The sequence below is a fragment of the Thunnus albacares genome, chromosome 17, assembly GCF_914725855.1.
Source record: "Thunnus albacares chromosome 17, fThuAlb1.1, whole genome shotgun sequence".
NCBI classification, from domain to species: domain Eukaryota; kingdom Metazoa; phylum Chordata; class Actinopteri; order Scombriformes; family Scombridae; genus Thunnus; species Thunnus albacares.
Window position 1 is genome coordinate 24579072 of NC_058122.1, and position 19153 is coordinate 24598224.

The 19153-nt window shown below is 39.8% G+C and overlaps 1 protein-coding gene across 12 annotated transcripts in view; it reads right to left on the reverse strand.

The window, feature by feature from the left end:
• The window catches only part of mybpc2a (myosin binding protein Ca), a 57003-nt gene extending 44707 nt beyond the window's left edge, over nt 1–12296 (reverse strand). For 10 of the 12 annotated variants that reach the window (XM_044331048.1, XM_044331047.1, XM_044331045.1 and 7 more), the window contains exon 1: nt 12186–12296. In XM_044331048.1, the coding sequence (XP_044186983.1) occupies nt 12186–12207 (22 nt within the window). In that variant the 5' untranslated portion in view covers nt 12208–12296. Of the gene's footprint in view, nt 1–4700; nt 4728–10615; nt 10657–12185 lie in introns of those variants that run through there. The other 2 variants (XM_044331049.1, XM_044331050.1) reach the window with 2 other exon arrangements.
• Nucleotides 12297–19153: the final 6857 nt, after the last annotated feature.

A 19153-nucleotide genomic window follows, 5' to 3' on the forward strand; every position in this document is an offset into this window, starting at 1 on the left:
AGCTCTGAAAACCCGACTGTACACTACCTGCAGAGACAGTTAGCTGTAGACTATCTGGTGAATATAGTGGAGTGTTTAGCAGCTAGAGAGCCAGATATTTCCCTCAGGAGTTGGTAGAGAGCAAAAACAGAAGCTAAAAGAGAGTGAATATTGGACTAACATTCACCAGGTGGACAGAAACACAACTTCAAATGAATGATAATGTCGTTCCCTACCTGCTGGATGTTTAAATAAGAAAATGTTTCCTAAAAGTTCAACATAACTTAAAAATCTGATGATATTTTGTGTCCACAACTTTTTTCCGCTGCCCCCAACAGGTCAAAAAAATCAGTTAAAGGACCAGTGTGTAGGATTTAATGGCGTCTAGCAGTGAGATTACAGATTGTAACCAACTGAATACCCCTCCCCCTCCCCTCCCAAGTGTGTAGGAGAACCTACAGTGGCTGCGAAACTCACAAAAAACACGAAAGGCCCTCTCTAGAGCCAGTGTTTGGTTTGTCCATTCTGGTCTACTGTAGAAACATGGCGGTGCAACATGGTGGACTCCACAGAGGAAGACCTGCTCCCTATGTAGATATAAAGGGATCATTCTAAGGTAACAAAACACAGCAATTCTTATTTTCAGGTGATTATACACTAATTAAAACATGCTTATGAATATTATATTCCATTTCTGCTGAGTCAGTTCCACTAGATGCCACTAAATTCTACACGCTGCACCTTTAATGCAGGTTTACGGACAGAATTTTGGCCTGATGGTGACACCAGAGAAAAAGTCAGCATCATAAAAGTTATTACAATTCACCCTCAGGGGACCACGAATGTGTGTACCAAATTTCACATCAATGTATCCAAAGGTGTTCGAGGCATTTTACTCAAAACCACAATGTCAACCTCAAGCTTCATCATCAACCATGAATGTCTTTACGAAATTTTGCGCCGATCAATCCAAAGTCAGAAGGATTCATCCTCTGGGCACCATCAATATTTCTATCAAATTTCATGGAGATGCATCCAATAGCTGTCAACACATTTCACTAGAAAAACAAAAATGTTAACTTTGTGATGGCATTAGAAGGAAAGTCAAAGGGATCACCAAAGTCAGTAGGATTCATCCTCTGGGGAACATGAATATTTGTACCAAATTTCATTTCAATCCACCAAATAGTATAGCGGTTTCAAATCAGGCTATATTAAAGATGTTCACACCAAACGCCGAGACCAGAGAGATGAGCAGACAACCAACGGGAGTTTATTTCATTACACACGAATATACAGAATTCAGAAAATCATCAATGCAGCTCCCCTTCAACTCCACACCCACATCTATTTATACCAAAGGCGGACGTGACTCTCTGCCTATGTTTTTTTGGCACTTTCGTGAGCCAAATGATCACTTGGACTTTGACCAATGGGTGTAGATGTCTCTGCATCATTTGGACATTTCTTAATTTCTGCTGTGTGTGTGTGTGTGTGGTGTACTTTGCTCCCCCCCTTTTCCTAATATTTCCAGGCATCTCCTGTTTATCTGGTGGCCTAACACTTTTTGGATGGGTCAATTACCGGCGTAGGTCAAGCCGATCTGGTAAAAGTTTTCCCAGAAACTGTAACCAGAACTGCAATCAGAAATTTCGCCTATCCATTAGTGTTGTGCAACCCTTAGTGTTTTGTGTATTACTTAGTACAATTCCACACACTCATCATATTTTCGCCTCTACAATAGCTGTCAAGTCTGGACCAAAGTTGTGGAACGACTAAGACTGCTGCCATCGCCATCCCTAGAGCCACGCTGCTAGTATGGCTAAAAATTACCAGCATGTAAGGAAATGATGGGAAGCTATGATCTTGGTCGAAAAAAAGCTGAATACAGGCTTTAGTTTTCATCAGTCCCATACCCGACTCTGATATTTAATTTGGGCAGATAGGGCAAATCTGCAGCATCTCAATTAGTGAAGGTATGACGTTTTTCTCTAGTGTAGCTCTACTTTGCGATTTAGGCTGATAAGATGGGTGTATTTTTTACAAAAAAACCTTAGCTAGTGCAGCTTTTAAAACCATTTTTTTCCCCTGTAATTATCCATAAATGACCTGTTTCTCCTTCAGCCCACTTTATGAGGTGCTCTCTCCGTTTGCTGTCAGCTCTTCCTCTATCACAGGCCCGTCTGGTCTGCACTGTAGGAAAAGCTCTGCTAAGTCACAACCAAGACAACTTTGACCCTTGAACTCTCCGTGCTAATGCTGAAGGTAATACACAGCTGATGAACACTGTCTGTGTGGATCCATCTCCGCTCTCATTACCATCTACGCTTCATTGTCAGTCTTCCCTGGTCTAGATACTGTAATTTTACTCTCCAGCTGTCTGTTTCCTTGTCTTCCAGGTATCTGTTAAATGAATAATGTCTCTCGCGGTCTCCATTCCTTCCTCCTTTTCACTTAATGCAAATCCCTACTCTCAGCATTTTTCTTCCCACCGTTTCTTTGTCCTACTTTAATCTGATTCAACTTTCTTTTGAAGAAAAAAGAGAAAAGGAGTTGAGCGGGATGGAGAACGAAGAGGTGGAAAGTAAAACGGGTTGAGAGATGAAGAATGAACTGGGTCAGCTGGGGTCAAGGATGGCGTGAAGCCTTAACGTTAAGAGCCTGAGGATTGGGTTCTTCACTGGAGGGGGGGGAAGGTGAGCTATACACAGTTTATATATATAACAAATATCATGTGAGATGATTGCTGAAAGAGGATTTAATTTACTCAGTTTTCGCTGACCCTGTCATTTTAAATACACACATTACTTCATGCTGTGTTTTTATTTCCAAAAGATTATCACTGTATAATTTTAAACTCTCGAGGGCCTTAATCCTTTACAATATGGATCTGACCATAAACTGATTAAGATTAAGCAAATGTCATAATACCTAAAGTGAGACACAGGAGGTGTGTGTGTGTGTGTGTGTGAAAAAGATATGCGTTGGCTATTGAAGCTCAGTTATAGAGCTGAACACTAACAGTGGGTTGGGGATTAGTTTCTGACCACAGATAGGCTACTAAAAAATGCATGCACTCTTGATTCTTCAAGGTGCTTAGAATATAATCATCCACTAAATGGCATGTAATGTTCTATATATATTGTACTGGATTACAGTTCATGTATTACTCATAATTTTAAGCTGTAAAACAGTGTAGTGTTAGTTTGTTTGTTGTACCAGTCATGACATAAAATTAACACTTTACTCTACTCAGTGTGGTGTACGATGCAATTCGTCAATTATCAGGTTGTTCATGATTCATTGTTGATTTGTTCCTTAGTTACTACCCAAGCAGCAACTACCACGGCTTGAGACTGAAGCCAATGTGGAAGTATCAGATTGCCCCTCACCCACACCCCCCCCACCCACCCCCAACCCCTGTGTCTGCCCACACAAGTCTGCTGTGTAGGCGTCGATTGACAGCTGTGATTGACGGTTCGCTCACCCACAGCTCTCCCCCGGCTCCAGGATCCGCACTGAGTCGGACTATTGTCGCAATATTTCTGTAAGTTTAATGTTACTTGATAACAATACCTGTCCTGTTAGTAGAATGTAGCTAAAGTAGCTAACGTTAGCCCAAGCATGCAGTGCTTGGTGTTCGATGGTAAATTAGCGTTAGCTTGGGTCCAAGGTAGTGGGTTTCTTCTCCAATCAGATTCTGTAAAATAATTTCAATTAATAGTTTGCTACAAAAGAGAAGACTGGACTACATTAATCAAAAATATGGAAATAAATTCAGCTTGGTCCCAGCTGTGCCAAAAGTCAACCACCTTTCTTGGATTTTCTGTTGATGGGTTTTTATCGACTGTATACTACCCATCCGTTGGTTTAGAGCCGCAAAGCCCAGAGTTGCTGCTTATGGTCAGCACCATCTTTTCCGTTTGGAGCCACGACCTTCCAAATAAGGGTGTTGCCTTTAAAACTCACCCCGCTACCTCAGACCCAAGCTAACGCTAGCTTTCTGAGAACACCAAGCAGTGCACTCTTGGGTTAACGTTCGCTGCTTTAGCCAAATTGTGCTAACAATAATCAAGTAATATTAAACTTAGTAGCAGTAGCAGGTGAGCTAACTATCAATCACAGCTGTCAATCAATGCCCACATGGCAGACGTTACAGCTACTATAAGTCTTCAGATATTATTAACGGAGCAATAATTTCCAAAATGACCACCAGCACACTTATTAGAGGGCCTGAATTCAGAGATTGAGACTATTGAGAAAAAATTATTGACTGTTTCTAGTGAGAAGATGATGCTTTTTGAATGGGAGTCTGTTGGAGCATCATTGGGGATATTGCACTTTAAGGTGCTTCCAAACTGGCTTCAGCCTCAAGCCGTTGTAGTTGGCAATTGGTTTTTATAGATGGCACTCCTGTTTCCTAATAAGCCATGGTGGCTATTGGTTACCACTTCTTATGGTAACTGCCAGAGTGCTACCAGCAGCTTTCACAAACTGGGCATCAATCAGTTCACCATTTCTTCTGTCACATTATAATCTATAGGCTAATCAATACAGCAAGATGTACACTTATTCATACATTAACATGCTGGAGACAATTATAATGAGAGCCAACGATCTGTATGATGTCGTCTCAGGAAGATTTTACAATACACCTGAAAACAAATAATAAATAATACTTTATAATACTAAAAAACAATGATTTACAGTACAGAGCTCACCCTCCACTGAATATCTCTCTCCCCTCTCTGTCTCTCACTATCTCTCTTGCGCTCTCGTACCGCTTTGCTTTTGAAGGGTAACCTCTGTGGAATGTGCTTCGTTAATCTCTCTTGACATTTCCCTGTCTTCCTTTGCTGCGTACGTCTCTTGCTTGTTCAGTCGGTTAAGCCAAAAGAGTCAGGCCAAGCCAAACATTTGAATCTTGAAATCTTTTCTCTCTCATCGTTGAACAAAGTCAAAAAGGGCACAAATTCCTCATATGAATTTGTTTGAATATGTGTTTTGATGCTAGATACCGAGCAGCTGTCTCTTTAAAGTCAGATACATCTAATGCAGCCGCCGAGGAACGCAGCACTTAAGTGGTTTTGTTTTTGTTGGAGCTTGATGTTTGAGGACTGCTGAATACATTAAGTCACTTAAGCGTGTCTACAACCGTAAGCTATGGCAACAGCAGACGTGTTAACTAGAGACTGGGGCCAGCATGGCCTCTTCTCTCACTGAGCATAATGCCAATTGGTGGTAACATATTCCCACTGCTCATACTTAGTTAATGCAGCCTCGTGCCCTTTTACACAGCGCCACAGTTGCACCCGTCTACACCGGACACACAAATGCCAGTGACAGGTGAAACTATAAGCTCATATTACCACGTGTGTTCATTAGCGTGTAGCTGTGCACACGCAAATCCTACAAGTAGCACGTTGCAGTTTAAATAGAGTCAGACTTTCTCAGGAGCAACAATGGTTTACTCAAAGTCTTCCTCAGAATACATTCCTGTATTACTCACATTATTTACTAGACATAATATTTCCTAAAGATCATAAAAGTTTCCTTTTTGTAGCTGATGTGTCAAAACAGGGAGGTGTGATCTACAGCTCGAGATGTCTTGAGAAATGTTTGGTAGGAAATAAGCATATAAATATATATATATACATATAATATGCAGCGTAGACTTTATTCCGTGAGCTGACATTTCTGCAACAGTGTGCTTTCTTCAGAGCATAAAGGATAAAGCATAACATCATATTTATAGCTTCCAAGACAACTGGATGTGAAGTAAATAAACCGCTGAATTAAATTAATCCACACAGTATAAGCAGTTGGCCTCATTCTTAAATAATTTGATCCTGCAAAAGTAGACGTACAACATTTTTATAAAGGTAAGCTCATTTCTCACTGTAGAATAAACATCAACTTCGATGTGAAAAGCTAAACATTAACATTTTCACCTGAGCAATGAAAGCATAAATAAAAGCAAAAAACAGATTAAATATTTATATCTCAGTATACAATTAGACATGAACCCAAAGTTAATTAGATGGAAGAGAAATCAGAAAAGTATGGATAAAGATATTCAGCATATTGTGAATTAATTAATGATGTTTGGATTTAAAAACAAAAGAAGGGACAATAAAACAAGTAAAATAATTAAATGTTACTATTATGGCTAAAATACTCCTACTCACTGTATATGTATAAGACTTGGGTCAAGGCAAAAGAATAAATATTATGTTACTTCAGCTATTCCTCAAATAGTTAAGCAGATAACTATCTGGGACCGGTAACAAGAAACTCAAATATACCATATAGTGAGATTAAATGCAAAAAATATACACTAAAAGTTTATTAGTCGACAGATGGAGGCTGGAAAGACAAAAGCCCTGAGCTCTATCACAAAAATGAGCATCAGTGCATCTTAACTCATCACACAACATCAAACCAGAGACGTCTCACGTACAGATGCTTCTAGAAGTTTGTTCTCTGTATATTAAAAGCTCCAAAACACAGAATCAACTGGGATTCTTAAAATTAATATTCAGTTGAAGTAGACCAGAGCCGAGTGGAGGCATAAGAGACGATTATTATGCAGCCATATCATAGTAAGCTTGTTAGCTTTGTTGATTTTGAAAATAAAATGTCTCCGCCATTCGCCGGCTAACTTCAAAGAATCGTTGGCTCCGCCCAGCGAGAGTAACTAAACCAATCAGATTTCTTCTGCTTTATGAGCAGCTCTCCTTCAGAGTGATGTTTCTTTAATATCTAAAACTCCAATCCGCTCCGATTTATACGCGTGTTTGCGAGTGCCATTCAACAGGGAATCCCTCAATGCTTTAAAAGCACCTTAATCCCACTTTAAATGCAACTCATTCCATTATTATGCCCCGTGATCACACGCGGCCAAGCCGCCGCCGCTGCACTTAAACCGCGCGATGGTGTGACTGAGATGTCTTTTTATATTTGCATAATATTCAAACGTACATCAAAATGAGGAATATTGGCAGTAGAGCATAAAGAGAAGATTAAAATTCAAACACTCTATTTATAAAACTGAGTATGCGGATGAGTATCAATGGTATTATTGGCACTTGGCTGGCATCCATGCTGGGGGCAGAGCATGACTGATGGAGTTTCACCATTTTATGACGGGGATGGAGAGCGATGCTGTCGGCAGAATCGGGGTACACTTAAGCCTCTGCTCTCCCTACATCATTTGCCAAGTTAATTTGCCATTCTTGATCATCTGTATCTGTATGTGCTGAATAAAGTATCACCTCCTATAGGAGGAGGAGAAGGTAAAGGAGATAAACTCAGGGTAATGATTCAATAGTAGCTCGACACGCAGATTAGTGACGGATGTTGTAAAAACCAGCGTCGATGTTGTAATCGTCATATCGAAAAACAGTCAACACACAAGTCTGCTTTGAGCGTTTCGAGTCTCACAGCAGTTAAATCTATTTTTAACAGAATTTTTTAAAAATCAGGTCAGCTTAAAACTTTAATAGATCCACTTAGGAGCAATTTACTGACACCTGACAAGCACATTTACTGAAAAAAAAACATATTTAAACACGCTCCCAAAACTCTGAATAATATCAGAAGATGCATTTCTGAGCCCTGAAACCATGTTGAGGTTAGATTTTAAGAAACAGAAATTACACCCAGCAGCTGTTGATTTGGATTAACCAAATGTCAGTTTACTTATCTTGACTGTGGCCTTTCACCAGTTACTGAAAGAAAGGAGCTCGCAGTTTTTAAATACACAGACCAGGAATGGAACAGGAGAGATGATTACGTATTTGGATGACCTACTTTTTGTTTTTTGGTTGCTGAGCTTCAGCTAGTAGGGAGGAAAAAAATTGAATATGTTGAATATTTTAAATGTTTTTTAAAAGATTCTTTTCCTCTTAAACATGTATGAGATCTTTTTAAAGGTGCTTTGAATAAGCTTTACAAAACTTGTCCTTGCATGGATTAAAAATCTATAATTACTATTGATTTCCAAAAGGATTTAATGGGTTGAAGGGATAAAATATGAGGAATGATCGGACATGCAAACTCATATCACAATTAAATTCATATGCAAATATTTTGAATATACTTTAATCTGAGCAATGAAGTTGAGTGACATTTAGTGGATTCATTGATCAACAGCATTGATTAACTTGACTTTTAAGTCAGTTTCTAAGCAAAAACATGACCTTCTGTGATAGTAAATTGAGTATTTTGGGATTTTGCACAGTTGGTGGGACAAAACAAGCAATCTGAAGACGTCACCTTGACATTTTTTCTATTTTCTGACATTAAACAGTTTATCAATGAATCAAGTAAATAATCTGCAAAATCAACAGTGGGATAAAATGAGTTAGACTACACTGACTACGCTCTTATTGCTACTATTAGTAGTCATCTTGTGTTGATTATACTGCTATTACGCTATTCTTCTCATTCTTTCCTGTCTTTCATCCTGATCTCTGAAGCATGCGTTGAGCTCTACAGGGACCTTTCTACTAAGAAAAAAAAGGTCACTAATAATGTTTCTCCCACCGAGTCGAGTTCATAAATCTTTAAAGGTGCTGACATTCCTGTGTTATTTAGTCTGCGTGCGTGCTGTAATGGTCATGCATTTAGCCTGTTGTAACTGAGGACTGAGGGATTAGACATGCAAGCCTGTAGAGGGAATGTGAGAGATGGGATAGCCGTATATAACGCTAGGTTATAGTGATGATGATAAGAATTATGGCTGTTTGGATTCCACTAGTGATGTCTTTCTCCCCCCCCCCCCCCCCCTCTTCCTCTCTCTTTTCCTCTCTGCCCCACATGAGGATGAAGATTTATGGATGAACAAGGGAGGAGAAAGGAAGGGATTTGGTAATAGGGTTGGAAGAGGAATAAAAAGGGGGTGCGAAACTGAAGATTAGATTTTATGGCACCGCTGTAAACTTTCCTGACGATTTAAATGAATTCTTATTATGTGAATAAAGCAGTCTCAACATAAGAAAACAATTGCTAAATGCAACTCTCATTTAGGGATGAGGAATCTGTGGTGTTCGGTAAACAAAGGCGGCTCTAAATACCGTATTAAGCTGTCATCCACTTCAGCTTTCCATTCATTTCCTTTTGTCTTCCAGCTCGCATCAACACAGCCTGTGCTCCAAATAGGCCAAGGCCTCTCTCAAATCACAGAGGAAGCTTTTTAGAATGAGGGATAAATTCTGGGTGTGTATCCATAGCCAGCACAACACACCGATTTGGCTGCGTTCAAAGAATCTTTGTTAATGATATATCAGGGCTCAGTTAACTTTTCACACTCTCTTTGTAGGACCTCGCAGCACAGTTGCTTGACTCTGCATCTGTCTGTAATCCATCAAGCTGCGGGCGCATACCTGCGAGAACTCGATGATGGCCTTGGTATGAGGTAATGCTACACTGGGCCAGTTGTGAAACATGCGGTTGGAGGGTTGAGGGGCTGCGGGTTCACAAGACGTTAGCCTGAAGTGTATAGACGCGACAGGGGGTTTAACCTTCTACGAAACAACTGCTGCACGCGAATAAAAAAAACAAGACGGACTCGTGGATTCAGGCATCGCTGTAGGTGTCGAATCTGCCCCGTCCTAAGAGAGGAGGGAGGGGTGTTTGGGGTAAAAGATGCTAGCCTCTGGCAGTGTTACTGGTAATTAAAAATTGTGTTGTTATTTCTGGAGCAGCACCAGCCAACCGCCACCCTGGCACCCAGCAACTATCAACATCAATACTGGTGCTGCACAAGGTCTAATTACTCTGTAAGTGGCTCATTGCAAAGATCCCACTGGTTCATCAGACAAAAGAGGCAACAATCCATAGCTGTTGTGAAAGAGGGTGATCCTGCCAGCCTGTTTTTTTTTTTTTTAAATGTGGGTCAAGCATGAGCTAACGAAGTGGGTATACTCCTCCCTCTCTAAAGGGGTCTTTCCCCCTCATGCATCCACAAGGCCACAGCCATCCATCCTTTACATCAGAACTATTCTCGTGGCTGTTTATTGGGATGCGTGCTTCTTTCAGATCCCCAACGGCTCCTCGAGTCCTCGAGCAAGACGCCACCGAGGGGGAGAGTCACATGAGCTTTTAACCAGCTGATCGACAGGGGCAGAGGGGCTCCAAAACTGAGAAAGTGTGATGAAGTTCAAGAGAGGGGCAACAATCTGGGATGGGTGGAAACACAAGAACAAGAAGAGCCTGCAGAGAAGGTGGTGTCGGGAATATGATACGTGTGATGTCAGGACACTGGATTGGTGACACATTGGTGTGGATGGAATTACTTCATGATGGAGAATAAAAAGGGAAAGGGTATATTTCAGATCACATGTGGACCAAATGTGTACTTTTAAGGCACTAAGATTTTATCCGGCGGACTGAAGAAAGAGCTCTATAAGCTAAAGGCTGCAGAGAATTTTTTTATCAACCCTTGTGATACTTTGACTGAAATCCACAAAAAACGGGAGCTCTGACTTTTTCCACACAATAACGATAGCGATATGGTGAACTTCCTGCAGATTGGCGAGGGGTAGATGGATGCCGGCGGAGGAGACAGCGTAACAGAATGAGGGAGGCAATCAGGGTCAGATAGATTAGGTGTCTGAGGTGCAGAGATACGTACGCAAGGTAGTTACACCTGACTTGACAGAGGTCCCTCTGACAAATCATCCCGCTCATCTCTCCGCTTTCATCTGTTTCCCTCCTGCCATCTTTTCCCTCCTTCCCTCATGCATGCGTGCGCTCCTTTCTCGGGTTTCAGGCGACCGGTTGATTTATGATGCTTTGAGGTGGTTGTTGACAAAGGCGGAGCATATTTTAAACCCCATGACTGATACAAACATTACGACATACACTACCGGCGTGTACAGTTTAATGTCACAATATTAACACTGTTGCATCAATGGTTGGTTAATGTTTCAGCACTGAGGTTATTAAATGTTGTGCCGCATACAGTATATGGTAAGCTTTTGCTACACTCGTTGTTCATAATGAAATAAGGCCCTTATTTGTACACCTGACATGTTTTTCAATTTTTTCATTAAATTATTTCCTTATTTGTAGTGATAGTGGAACAAAAACCAAATGCTGTGGCACAACAAGTGTTCATTTAGCATGATATTCTTTTAAGATATAAACACACATTAAGAATAAGCACTTGATTAGCACTTTGTATAAGACATAATCACAGGAAATAATGACATCTACAGAAGCAATCAGTTTCTTGAGTTACTCGGACTCTCTGGTAGTGTTACTACAGCAGCGGGGCTTTATGTATCTAACCTTGAACCTTATGTCAGACAGAAAGCGTGCTGACTTTTGCCCCCTTCGACATTCCTGCTTTCCTCAGCTTAACGAACCCCGATGACCTACGCGGATTCCCTCATGAGATCGATTATCACTACCATTAATGGCTCCCTTTCCGAGCCTTTCTATATATCTCTCTCTACCGCTTCATCTCATATGACTGATTTAAACTAATAAAACAAACACTACCTCAACAAAAGTCTAACACATTATATTTTCCTTTTTAAAACAACATAAATATTTCTTATTGAGACAGTTAATAAAGAGCTAAAATTGACGTTCGCATCCTGCTACCCCTTTGATCTTTTGCATTTCTGTCATCATTTGTTAAAACATTATTCTCATAAACCTACTGTAGCTCCAAGAACATTGTCAGTAAAAGAGGAGGCTACATATAGTACCAGTCAAAAGTATGTAGTACCAGTCCAAACTTTTGACTGGCACTATATAAGGACACTGAGGTTGAGTTTGTAAAGACATAAGCATATAACTATCTAACTCTTACCACAGATAACTCAGTAATATTCATGTTTAACAGCTGTGACACACATGCACACAAATAAACTGCATATCAGAAGTATCTTCACTATATTAGAGGTGACACTTATCCTCCTTTTTTGTTGTCCTTCCTTTGTGTTACATTGTTACCACTGGACTAACATTAATAAAGTACTAATAATCTGTATAGAAGCTTTGATGCTTCGTGATCAATGGTGAAGTTACAAGCATTTGATCAAAAACGGGTTAAAATCGTGTGTTAAAAGAAAATGTTTTGTTATTTCCTTTTTTCACTCGTCTGAACATCACATCTGAACACTTGTCAACTTCCACTTTTGTTTTTAGATCAGTGAGATTCTGTTATAATCCTACAGGTTGGACCAGCTTACCTGGCGTCTTGGGCACAGGCATGTCTGTGTCTTTTTATAGTGATTCCTCCTGAAAGCGTCTTCCTCCTTCCTTGTCTATGGATCTGCCTGCATTTCCTCCTTCATCCCCTTTTTATCACCTCAGCAGCCTCTCCCCCCCACCTCCCCCCCACCTCACCTCCCCTCCTCTTCTTCTCACTCAAACACACACTCTCACTCACACTGCCAGTCACTTCATCCCCCCCCCCTCACCCCCCTCCCCTTCCCTCCCAACGAGTTGAACAAGGAAGGAAGAGAGTGACAGAATGGTTGTCACTTGAAACCTTGGCAGGAGCTGCGGGGCTTTGAGGAAGAGATGGAAGACACCATGAGGGGTAAAAGCAGTTCAGAGCCATAAAGAAAAGTCCAGCCCTCGGGAGAACCTGCCAGCTGATTAACTCATTAGGCCTTGGAGCCAGAACATTAACAAACTGACTCATGCTAATCAGCACCACTGACAGTTTGATTGAGCGAACGCTGCGACGGCCGAACCGCTCAGATATGTTTCACGCTTAACTCTGCCAATGTTAAATCTCAGCGGCTGAAACGGATGAGAGATATAAAGTCAGAAATGAAAATGTGAGAGCAAAGCGGCAGCCGCGGCCGTGCGTTCCTACAGGGCTCTGACAATCTCATTTGTTCTGTGGTAGCCGGAGCTGTCAACAGGGTGTATTTTATGGCGCTGCGAGACCTCAGCGGGGATGTGACGAACAAGGTCAAAGACGGTAGAAGGAGGTCACTGACCTTATGAGTTCCTGTAGAGGTACAGTATAAACTCTACAACCCATCACAGACACATGAGTGTAGACAAACACATACATGCTGAGGATTTGTGTTGCGGAATAAATAAATGAAAAACAGAGATTGTGCACATATGAATCTAATGGCTTTTATCCTCCTTCCTCTGATTAAAAATTGCAACGCAGAGCAAAAATGCATATAATAAACATCAGTGTTGAATTAAGCATTTAAGCTGCTTTTCACTTTCTATTCACTCGTCTGTATACAGTCATCCCTTTTTTGAATTCTACGCTCGTTTTTTTTCTTGCTTGCCCAAATTGCTCGGGCAGCCATAACCTTGGCTATAACAATAAACATTCTTTCAGACTTTAATTTGGGAGAGAGAACTCAAGTCAGAAAGAGAGGCAGAGATTGAAGAACAGCTATTTAAGGCAAGTGCAACTTGAGAATCAGATGTTCAAGGAGAAAAAAAATACCCCACAAGGAAGATTACGGAGGGCTGTTTGAATAGGACATAATATGTCCTTGAGTCTACTGTATATTCTAACTTCATATGACTTGACTTTTAAGGTAAATTATCTTTAATATGTCTTTTTTTGATACATTCCCAGCTCATCAGAGTCGATTGATGCTGTGACTAAACTCTGAGTGGGTTTAAATTATTCATATATTGTGGATTTAAGGTGGTTGTAAGAGACTAACAATAGGCGTCCTACATGATCCAGTGATCCGCTGTGGAGGATGACACCACAGTTATTTAACGCTTGCATTAGTTAAGCCTCACTGAAGTACACGTTAAGCCAACTGAAGCAGGTCCTCTCCACCTTCACAGCAGCTTTTCCCATGACTGATACCTACCAGTTAAGAAAGTGAAGCTATCAGTTGTCAGTATTTTGTATTAAAATTAGAATCTTTGGCACAAAACTAAATTCAGAGTAAGAATTTGTTTACCGATATTTTATGGTCGCTATAGGCGATGTTTTTTAAATTAATGTTTGAAATGACAGGTGTGGCTTGTAGTGATGAACTTACAGAGATGACAATGACTCTGCAGCTCCTCTCGGCTTTATGGAGCTTTATAGTGAGTTTCAGCTCGTTGTTTATCTGTTCGGCTGCAACTTTACTGTTTCGGTTCACTCTCAGCGCTCTCATAGCGTCGTTTTCAGCCGCAGCAGACAGCTGTTTTTAGAGAAAAAGCTCTAAAAAGTCCACTGTGCACTACCTGCTCAGCACCAAACAGCAAACAGACACAGTTAGCTGTAGACTAGCTGGTGAACACAGTGGAGCATTTAGCAGCTAAAGAGCCAGATATTTCCCTCAGGAGGTGGTGGAGACCAAAAACAGAGCTAAAAGAGAGTGAATATTGGACTTACATTCACCAGGTGGACAGAAACACGACTCCAAATGAATGATAATGTTGCTCAGTAACTGCTGGATGTGTGAATAGGCAACTGATTACTAACAAGTTCAATATATCAACATAAAGCTGTAATATGTATTAGGGGTGCGCCCAAATACAAATACATTATTCGGCAAAGCACAAATTTTTTTACGGTTTTTTACGTATATTTGTTTCATACAAATATTTAAAAAAATATTTGCAATGAGGCAATGAGTTAACTTTTAGCTCAGTAGTCAGTTGTCTATGATCTGGGAGACTCCAGTTCCAGACCCAGTGTGGGGACCTCCTGCATAAGGTAGTTTATTTATGAACACTTATTGTAACACTTTAATTTTCTAAAATTAAAAGCGTAATAAAAACAAAAACAGGATTTTTAAGCCTTTTTCCACTTTTATTCGAGTACAAATACAAATAATTTTGCTGCCTCAACAAATACAGATACAAATACAAATACTGGGCTCTCTGCACATCCCTAATATGTAACTATTCTGCTTTAAAATGTCTGAAAACAACTAGACCTATGTTATATATTTTGTTGAGTTGTGTATTTACATTATCCCAAATGTTTCCAACAATTTTCAAACCCAGAGAAATCAGTCATACATTGATGTTGTGGTTGCCTGCCAGAAACATAAATTGACTTTTATTCAGTTTTAAGCCACATTTTTAATCTAAACTTTTTAGATTTTGGTCATTTTTAACTTTATCTTTTAACCGGATGAAGGATTTTAGTCATCAGACGTCTGGATCTTAAGTTGTCAGAGAAACAAGCTGAGCAAACAGTGTCAGAGAAACACTGATTTTTAACGTCAAACTGCTTTATTCAGTATTTTTACCTGTTTTAATCACCAGGTCTGTTTGTCCTAGAGAGGAGGAGACGTCTGTGGATTATTCAGCTCCCAGTAAAAACCTCCTGAACGATGAGGGAATCCTAACCAGGAGAAACTGGTTGTTTAACAATGAAGACAACAACTCCCATGATCCCACGCTACTTCACAACATCATCACACTCCATCTTTTGTTTTGTTTTGTTTTGATTGAGAGACCCCTAATGGCAGAAATGACATATTATGCACTTAAAAGCTGATAATATGTCCATTTTCTGTTCACAACTTGTTTCCGCTGCCCCCAAGTGGCCAAAAAATCAGCTAACGCAGGTTTAATATTTTAGTTAAAAGCTTATTTCTATTGCTATGTCCAATCAAAACACACTTATAAGATGGACAGCAGAGGGTTGCAGCTTCTAGGTTTTCAAAAAGTTAAATGTTACATTATGTTTTTTTTCCTTCTTTCAGTAAAGAAGGTGCGCTTGTTTTCTCTCTCCTGATGTCACGATGCAACTGTCAAAGTCAATATAAGTTATGTATGCAAATGTATTTTTTGCTGTACCTGTATATGCTGAAACTATTGGCTCCTGTTTATTTACAAAGGTCTTATGAATAGCAATATGAATATTTCTCACCTGGAGATGCTGACAGGCATCAGTTGAGGTTCAGATACTCTGCTCCGTTCTCATAGAATAATTTACAGAAGCTCAATACTCTGTGTCCCTGAGTATTTTCAGAGAACTCATTAAGGGCATGATTAATATTAGTTGTATATGGTTTAGCAGTGTTGCTTTTGAATAATACATTGATGTTTCAGTTAATACTTAAATCTGATGTATCTGATGTTTTGAAGGTTTTTTTCTTCTTCTTTAATGTCGTCTGCTTTTATGATATAAACTTGGTGCACTCAGTGGAGATAAAGATATTTATACAGTACAGCTAATACGAAGAACAATCTGTGGTTTGTGATGTGGGACAAACCATCAGCTGATACGCAGGTGAACTCGAGGACCCCTTGATGTGATTATTAGGTGCAACAATCCACACGTTTGACAGGTGCAACAGAGTTTGAACTTTCAACCAGAGAGGGCAGCAAAACACTGCTTTTCAGCCTGTTGTTACTCATTTTAGTTGGATGACAGTCTATTCCTCTGTAGGAAAATGTTGTCTCACATCTCAAATCAGTGTGTTCAAGTTGTCCCTCGTACTGTAATTGGGGTCATAATGGTAGTAGTAAAACTTGGAGGGATGATCCACTTTAGCACAGTAGTAAGATATTTTTAATTTGTCAACACTACAGCATGAAAATAACTATTAAGAGAAATATCTTTCTACACTCTACAGGTTTAGGAGTCATTTTCTAGGTATTAACCCCAAACTATGGCGGCATCATGAGCAGTCTTAAAACTACGGACGTGTTTCAAAACATTCCTGTTGACTTCCTTTCTCATTTTTCACAACAGTCCATTTTTAACGGCGCACAGGCTGACAGGACATGACAGTATCTTCCTTCAAAGTGAAGAGTCCTGTTGCTGTTTCATATAAATATACCTGCTTTCGTATTTGACTAAGAATAGAAAGGTGACACCGTTGTTTAGGGCAGTGACAGAGAGTAATGGGTTGTCCCAGTAAGGGGGAATAGATACTGTATTGGCCTCCATAGTTTCAAAGGCAGAGCCCCGGGGAATCACATGCCTCAGTCACCATATGCTCCATACAGAGCAGCCGCACCTTCAGATTGAACAAGAGCCCAGAGAGAGACAGACTGTTTCCATACAGACTGTAATATGATAAGTATTATGTGTCAAAACCCATCATAACTACACAAGATATCTGTAGAGTTGTAATTTTCTGTGTAAAATCAGAGAAAACCTAAAGTGTCTTTGCTGGAGATCATCTACTGCCATCTTCTTTTAATTATTATAATTAATTGTTTATTATTGTTGATTTCTGTAATGGAGGAATTCTGTTTTTACATTTTTTTAATGGAAAGTTAAAGGATATAGTGTTTATAGTAAAAGCAAGACGTTGGGACATGTGAAAAGGCTTTTTCTTAGTGTTAAAGGATAGATTCACAATTTTTAAAGTCTCTCTTAAACAATCAGACAGGTTTTTCTTGCCATAATCATCCCTCCTGTTCACACTGACCATTAAAACATCCCTTCATGATGCCCTTACAATGTAAGTGATGGAGGACAGAATCCACAGAGCAAAAACGTATTCAAATATTTATCTTAAGATAATATGAGACGTCAGCTGTCTGAGTTAGTCAAATAAAGTGGATATCTTATAATTACAGTCTTTTTAGGAAGGACAGTGTTTTCCTGTCCAGCTGACGTGGAGGGATCGTAACAAAAAAGAAGGACTTTGGCGCTCCCAACAAATCTTAATCTTCATGTCATCAGGCTCATGATGGAGCTCCGTTTTCCTTTTGCTGTTCAACGGGCCGGTGTTTAATTTTTCGACCATGTATTTGACCTCCACTAGGACGTTCCTGTCATTATCAGATTTATTTTTGTCAGTGTTCTTCTTATGTGAGCCAAATTGTCATTCTGGCAAATGCCAGAACAAGAATTGCATTGGATGAAGTGTGACAGACTCTAATGACATTATTTTTTTTAAAGAGGACACATCATGCATAGTTCAGTGTCTATATTTTTATTCTGAGGCTCTACTGGAATATATTTGCATGATTTACAGTTCAAAAAAACTCAAAGTCCTTATTTATCTCATACTGGCTCTTTCTGCAGCCCCTCAGTTCAGCCTCTGTCTGAAACAGTCTCTTCAAGGCCCGCCTCCCGAGGAGCCCTCTCCGTTCTGATTGGTTGGCTTCAGGAAGCTGCCCTTCGGAAAACTTCTGCCAGCTCCAAAGGCTACATCAACAAACCATGGAACAACCTTAGCAGCAAAGACTACAGAATGGACAGCTGTTTACGGACATGTGACATTTATATATTCTCGGCTCGACTACTGCGACGCGCTTTATTCGGCAATCAGCCAGGGCTCCCTCCACCGTCACCAGTCGCTCCAAAATGCTGCTGCTCGTCTCATTACTGGGACAGAATGTGCTTGCCTCCCCACACTGGCCCCCAGTTAGCTTTCGCATTGATTTTAAAATTTTATTACTTGCCTTTAAGGCTTTAAACAGCCTCGCTCCTAGTTACATATCTGCATTATTGACCTGGTATGTGCCCCCTCGACCCTTAAGATCTGCAGATGGAGCCCTGTTGGGTGATCGGGCTTTTGCTGTTGGAGCCCTCAGACTTTACTGATTTTAATCACATATTAATTGATGTTATTCTTTTTATTTATTTATTTTATTATTATTATTTTACTTCTGTGCATTTTATTGTTTTATTATTACTATTATTGTACATCTTCTATTGTTACTTCTGTGCTCCTCTTTGCTTACTTTTATCTGCCTTGTTGGTTTTATTTTCGTTCGTAAAGCATTTTGTAACATTGTTAAAAAAAAAGTGCTATATAAATAAAGTTTATCATTATTATTATTATTATTATTATTATTATTATTATGTGTGTAGAGCTGGCATCAGCCTGTCGGCAAGGTATCATTCAGAGCAGGCTGAAGACTCAGGAAGCATTTTACAGACATTCACTTCAAGTTTTGGAACTTTAACCATATTTAACATGGATATCCGACATCATAACAGTATAAAAATAACAGAAACTTGCTTGTGCATGTTATGTGCCCTTTAAAGGTTTAAGAATGAACAAAAAATAAAAGTGGTGAAAACATGTCGGATGCGCAAAATGTAAATTCTAAACTTTAAAAGGATTAACACGGGATTCAAGACTCTTTTTCAGCACTTTGCTGCCGAAACATTGAAGTTTAAAATGATGGATGCCTCTCACTTGTATCCACAGAGGTTTTTATTGCGTGTCAGCAGAACTTTTCAGCCAGGAATAAGCATTGAGAAATAAATCACATCATTCACATCATTGGGCAGAAACCTGCTTCT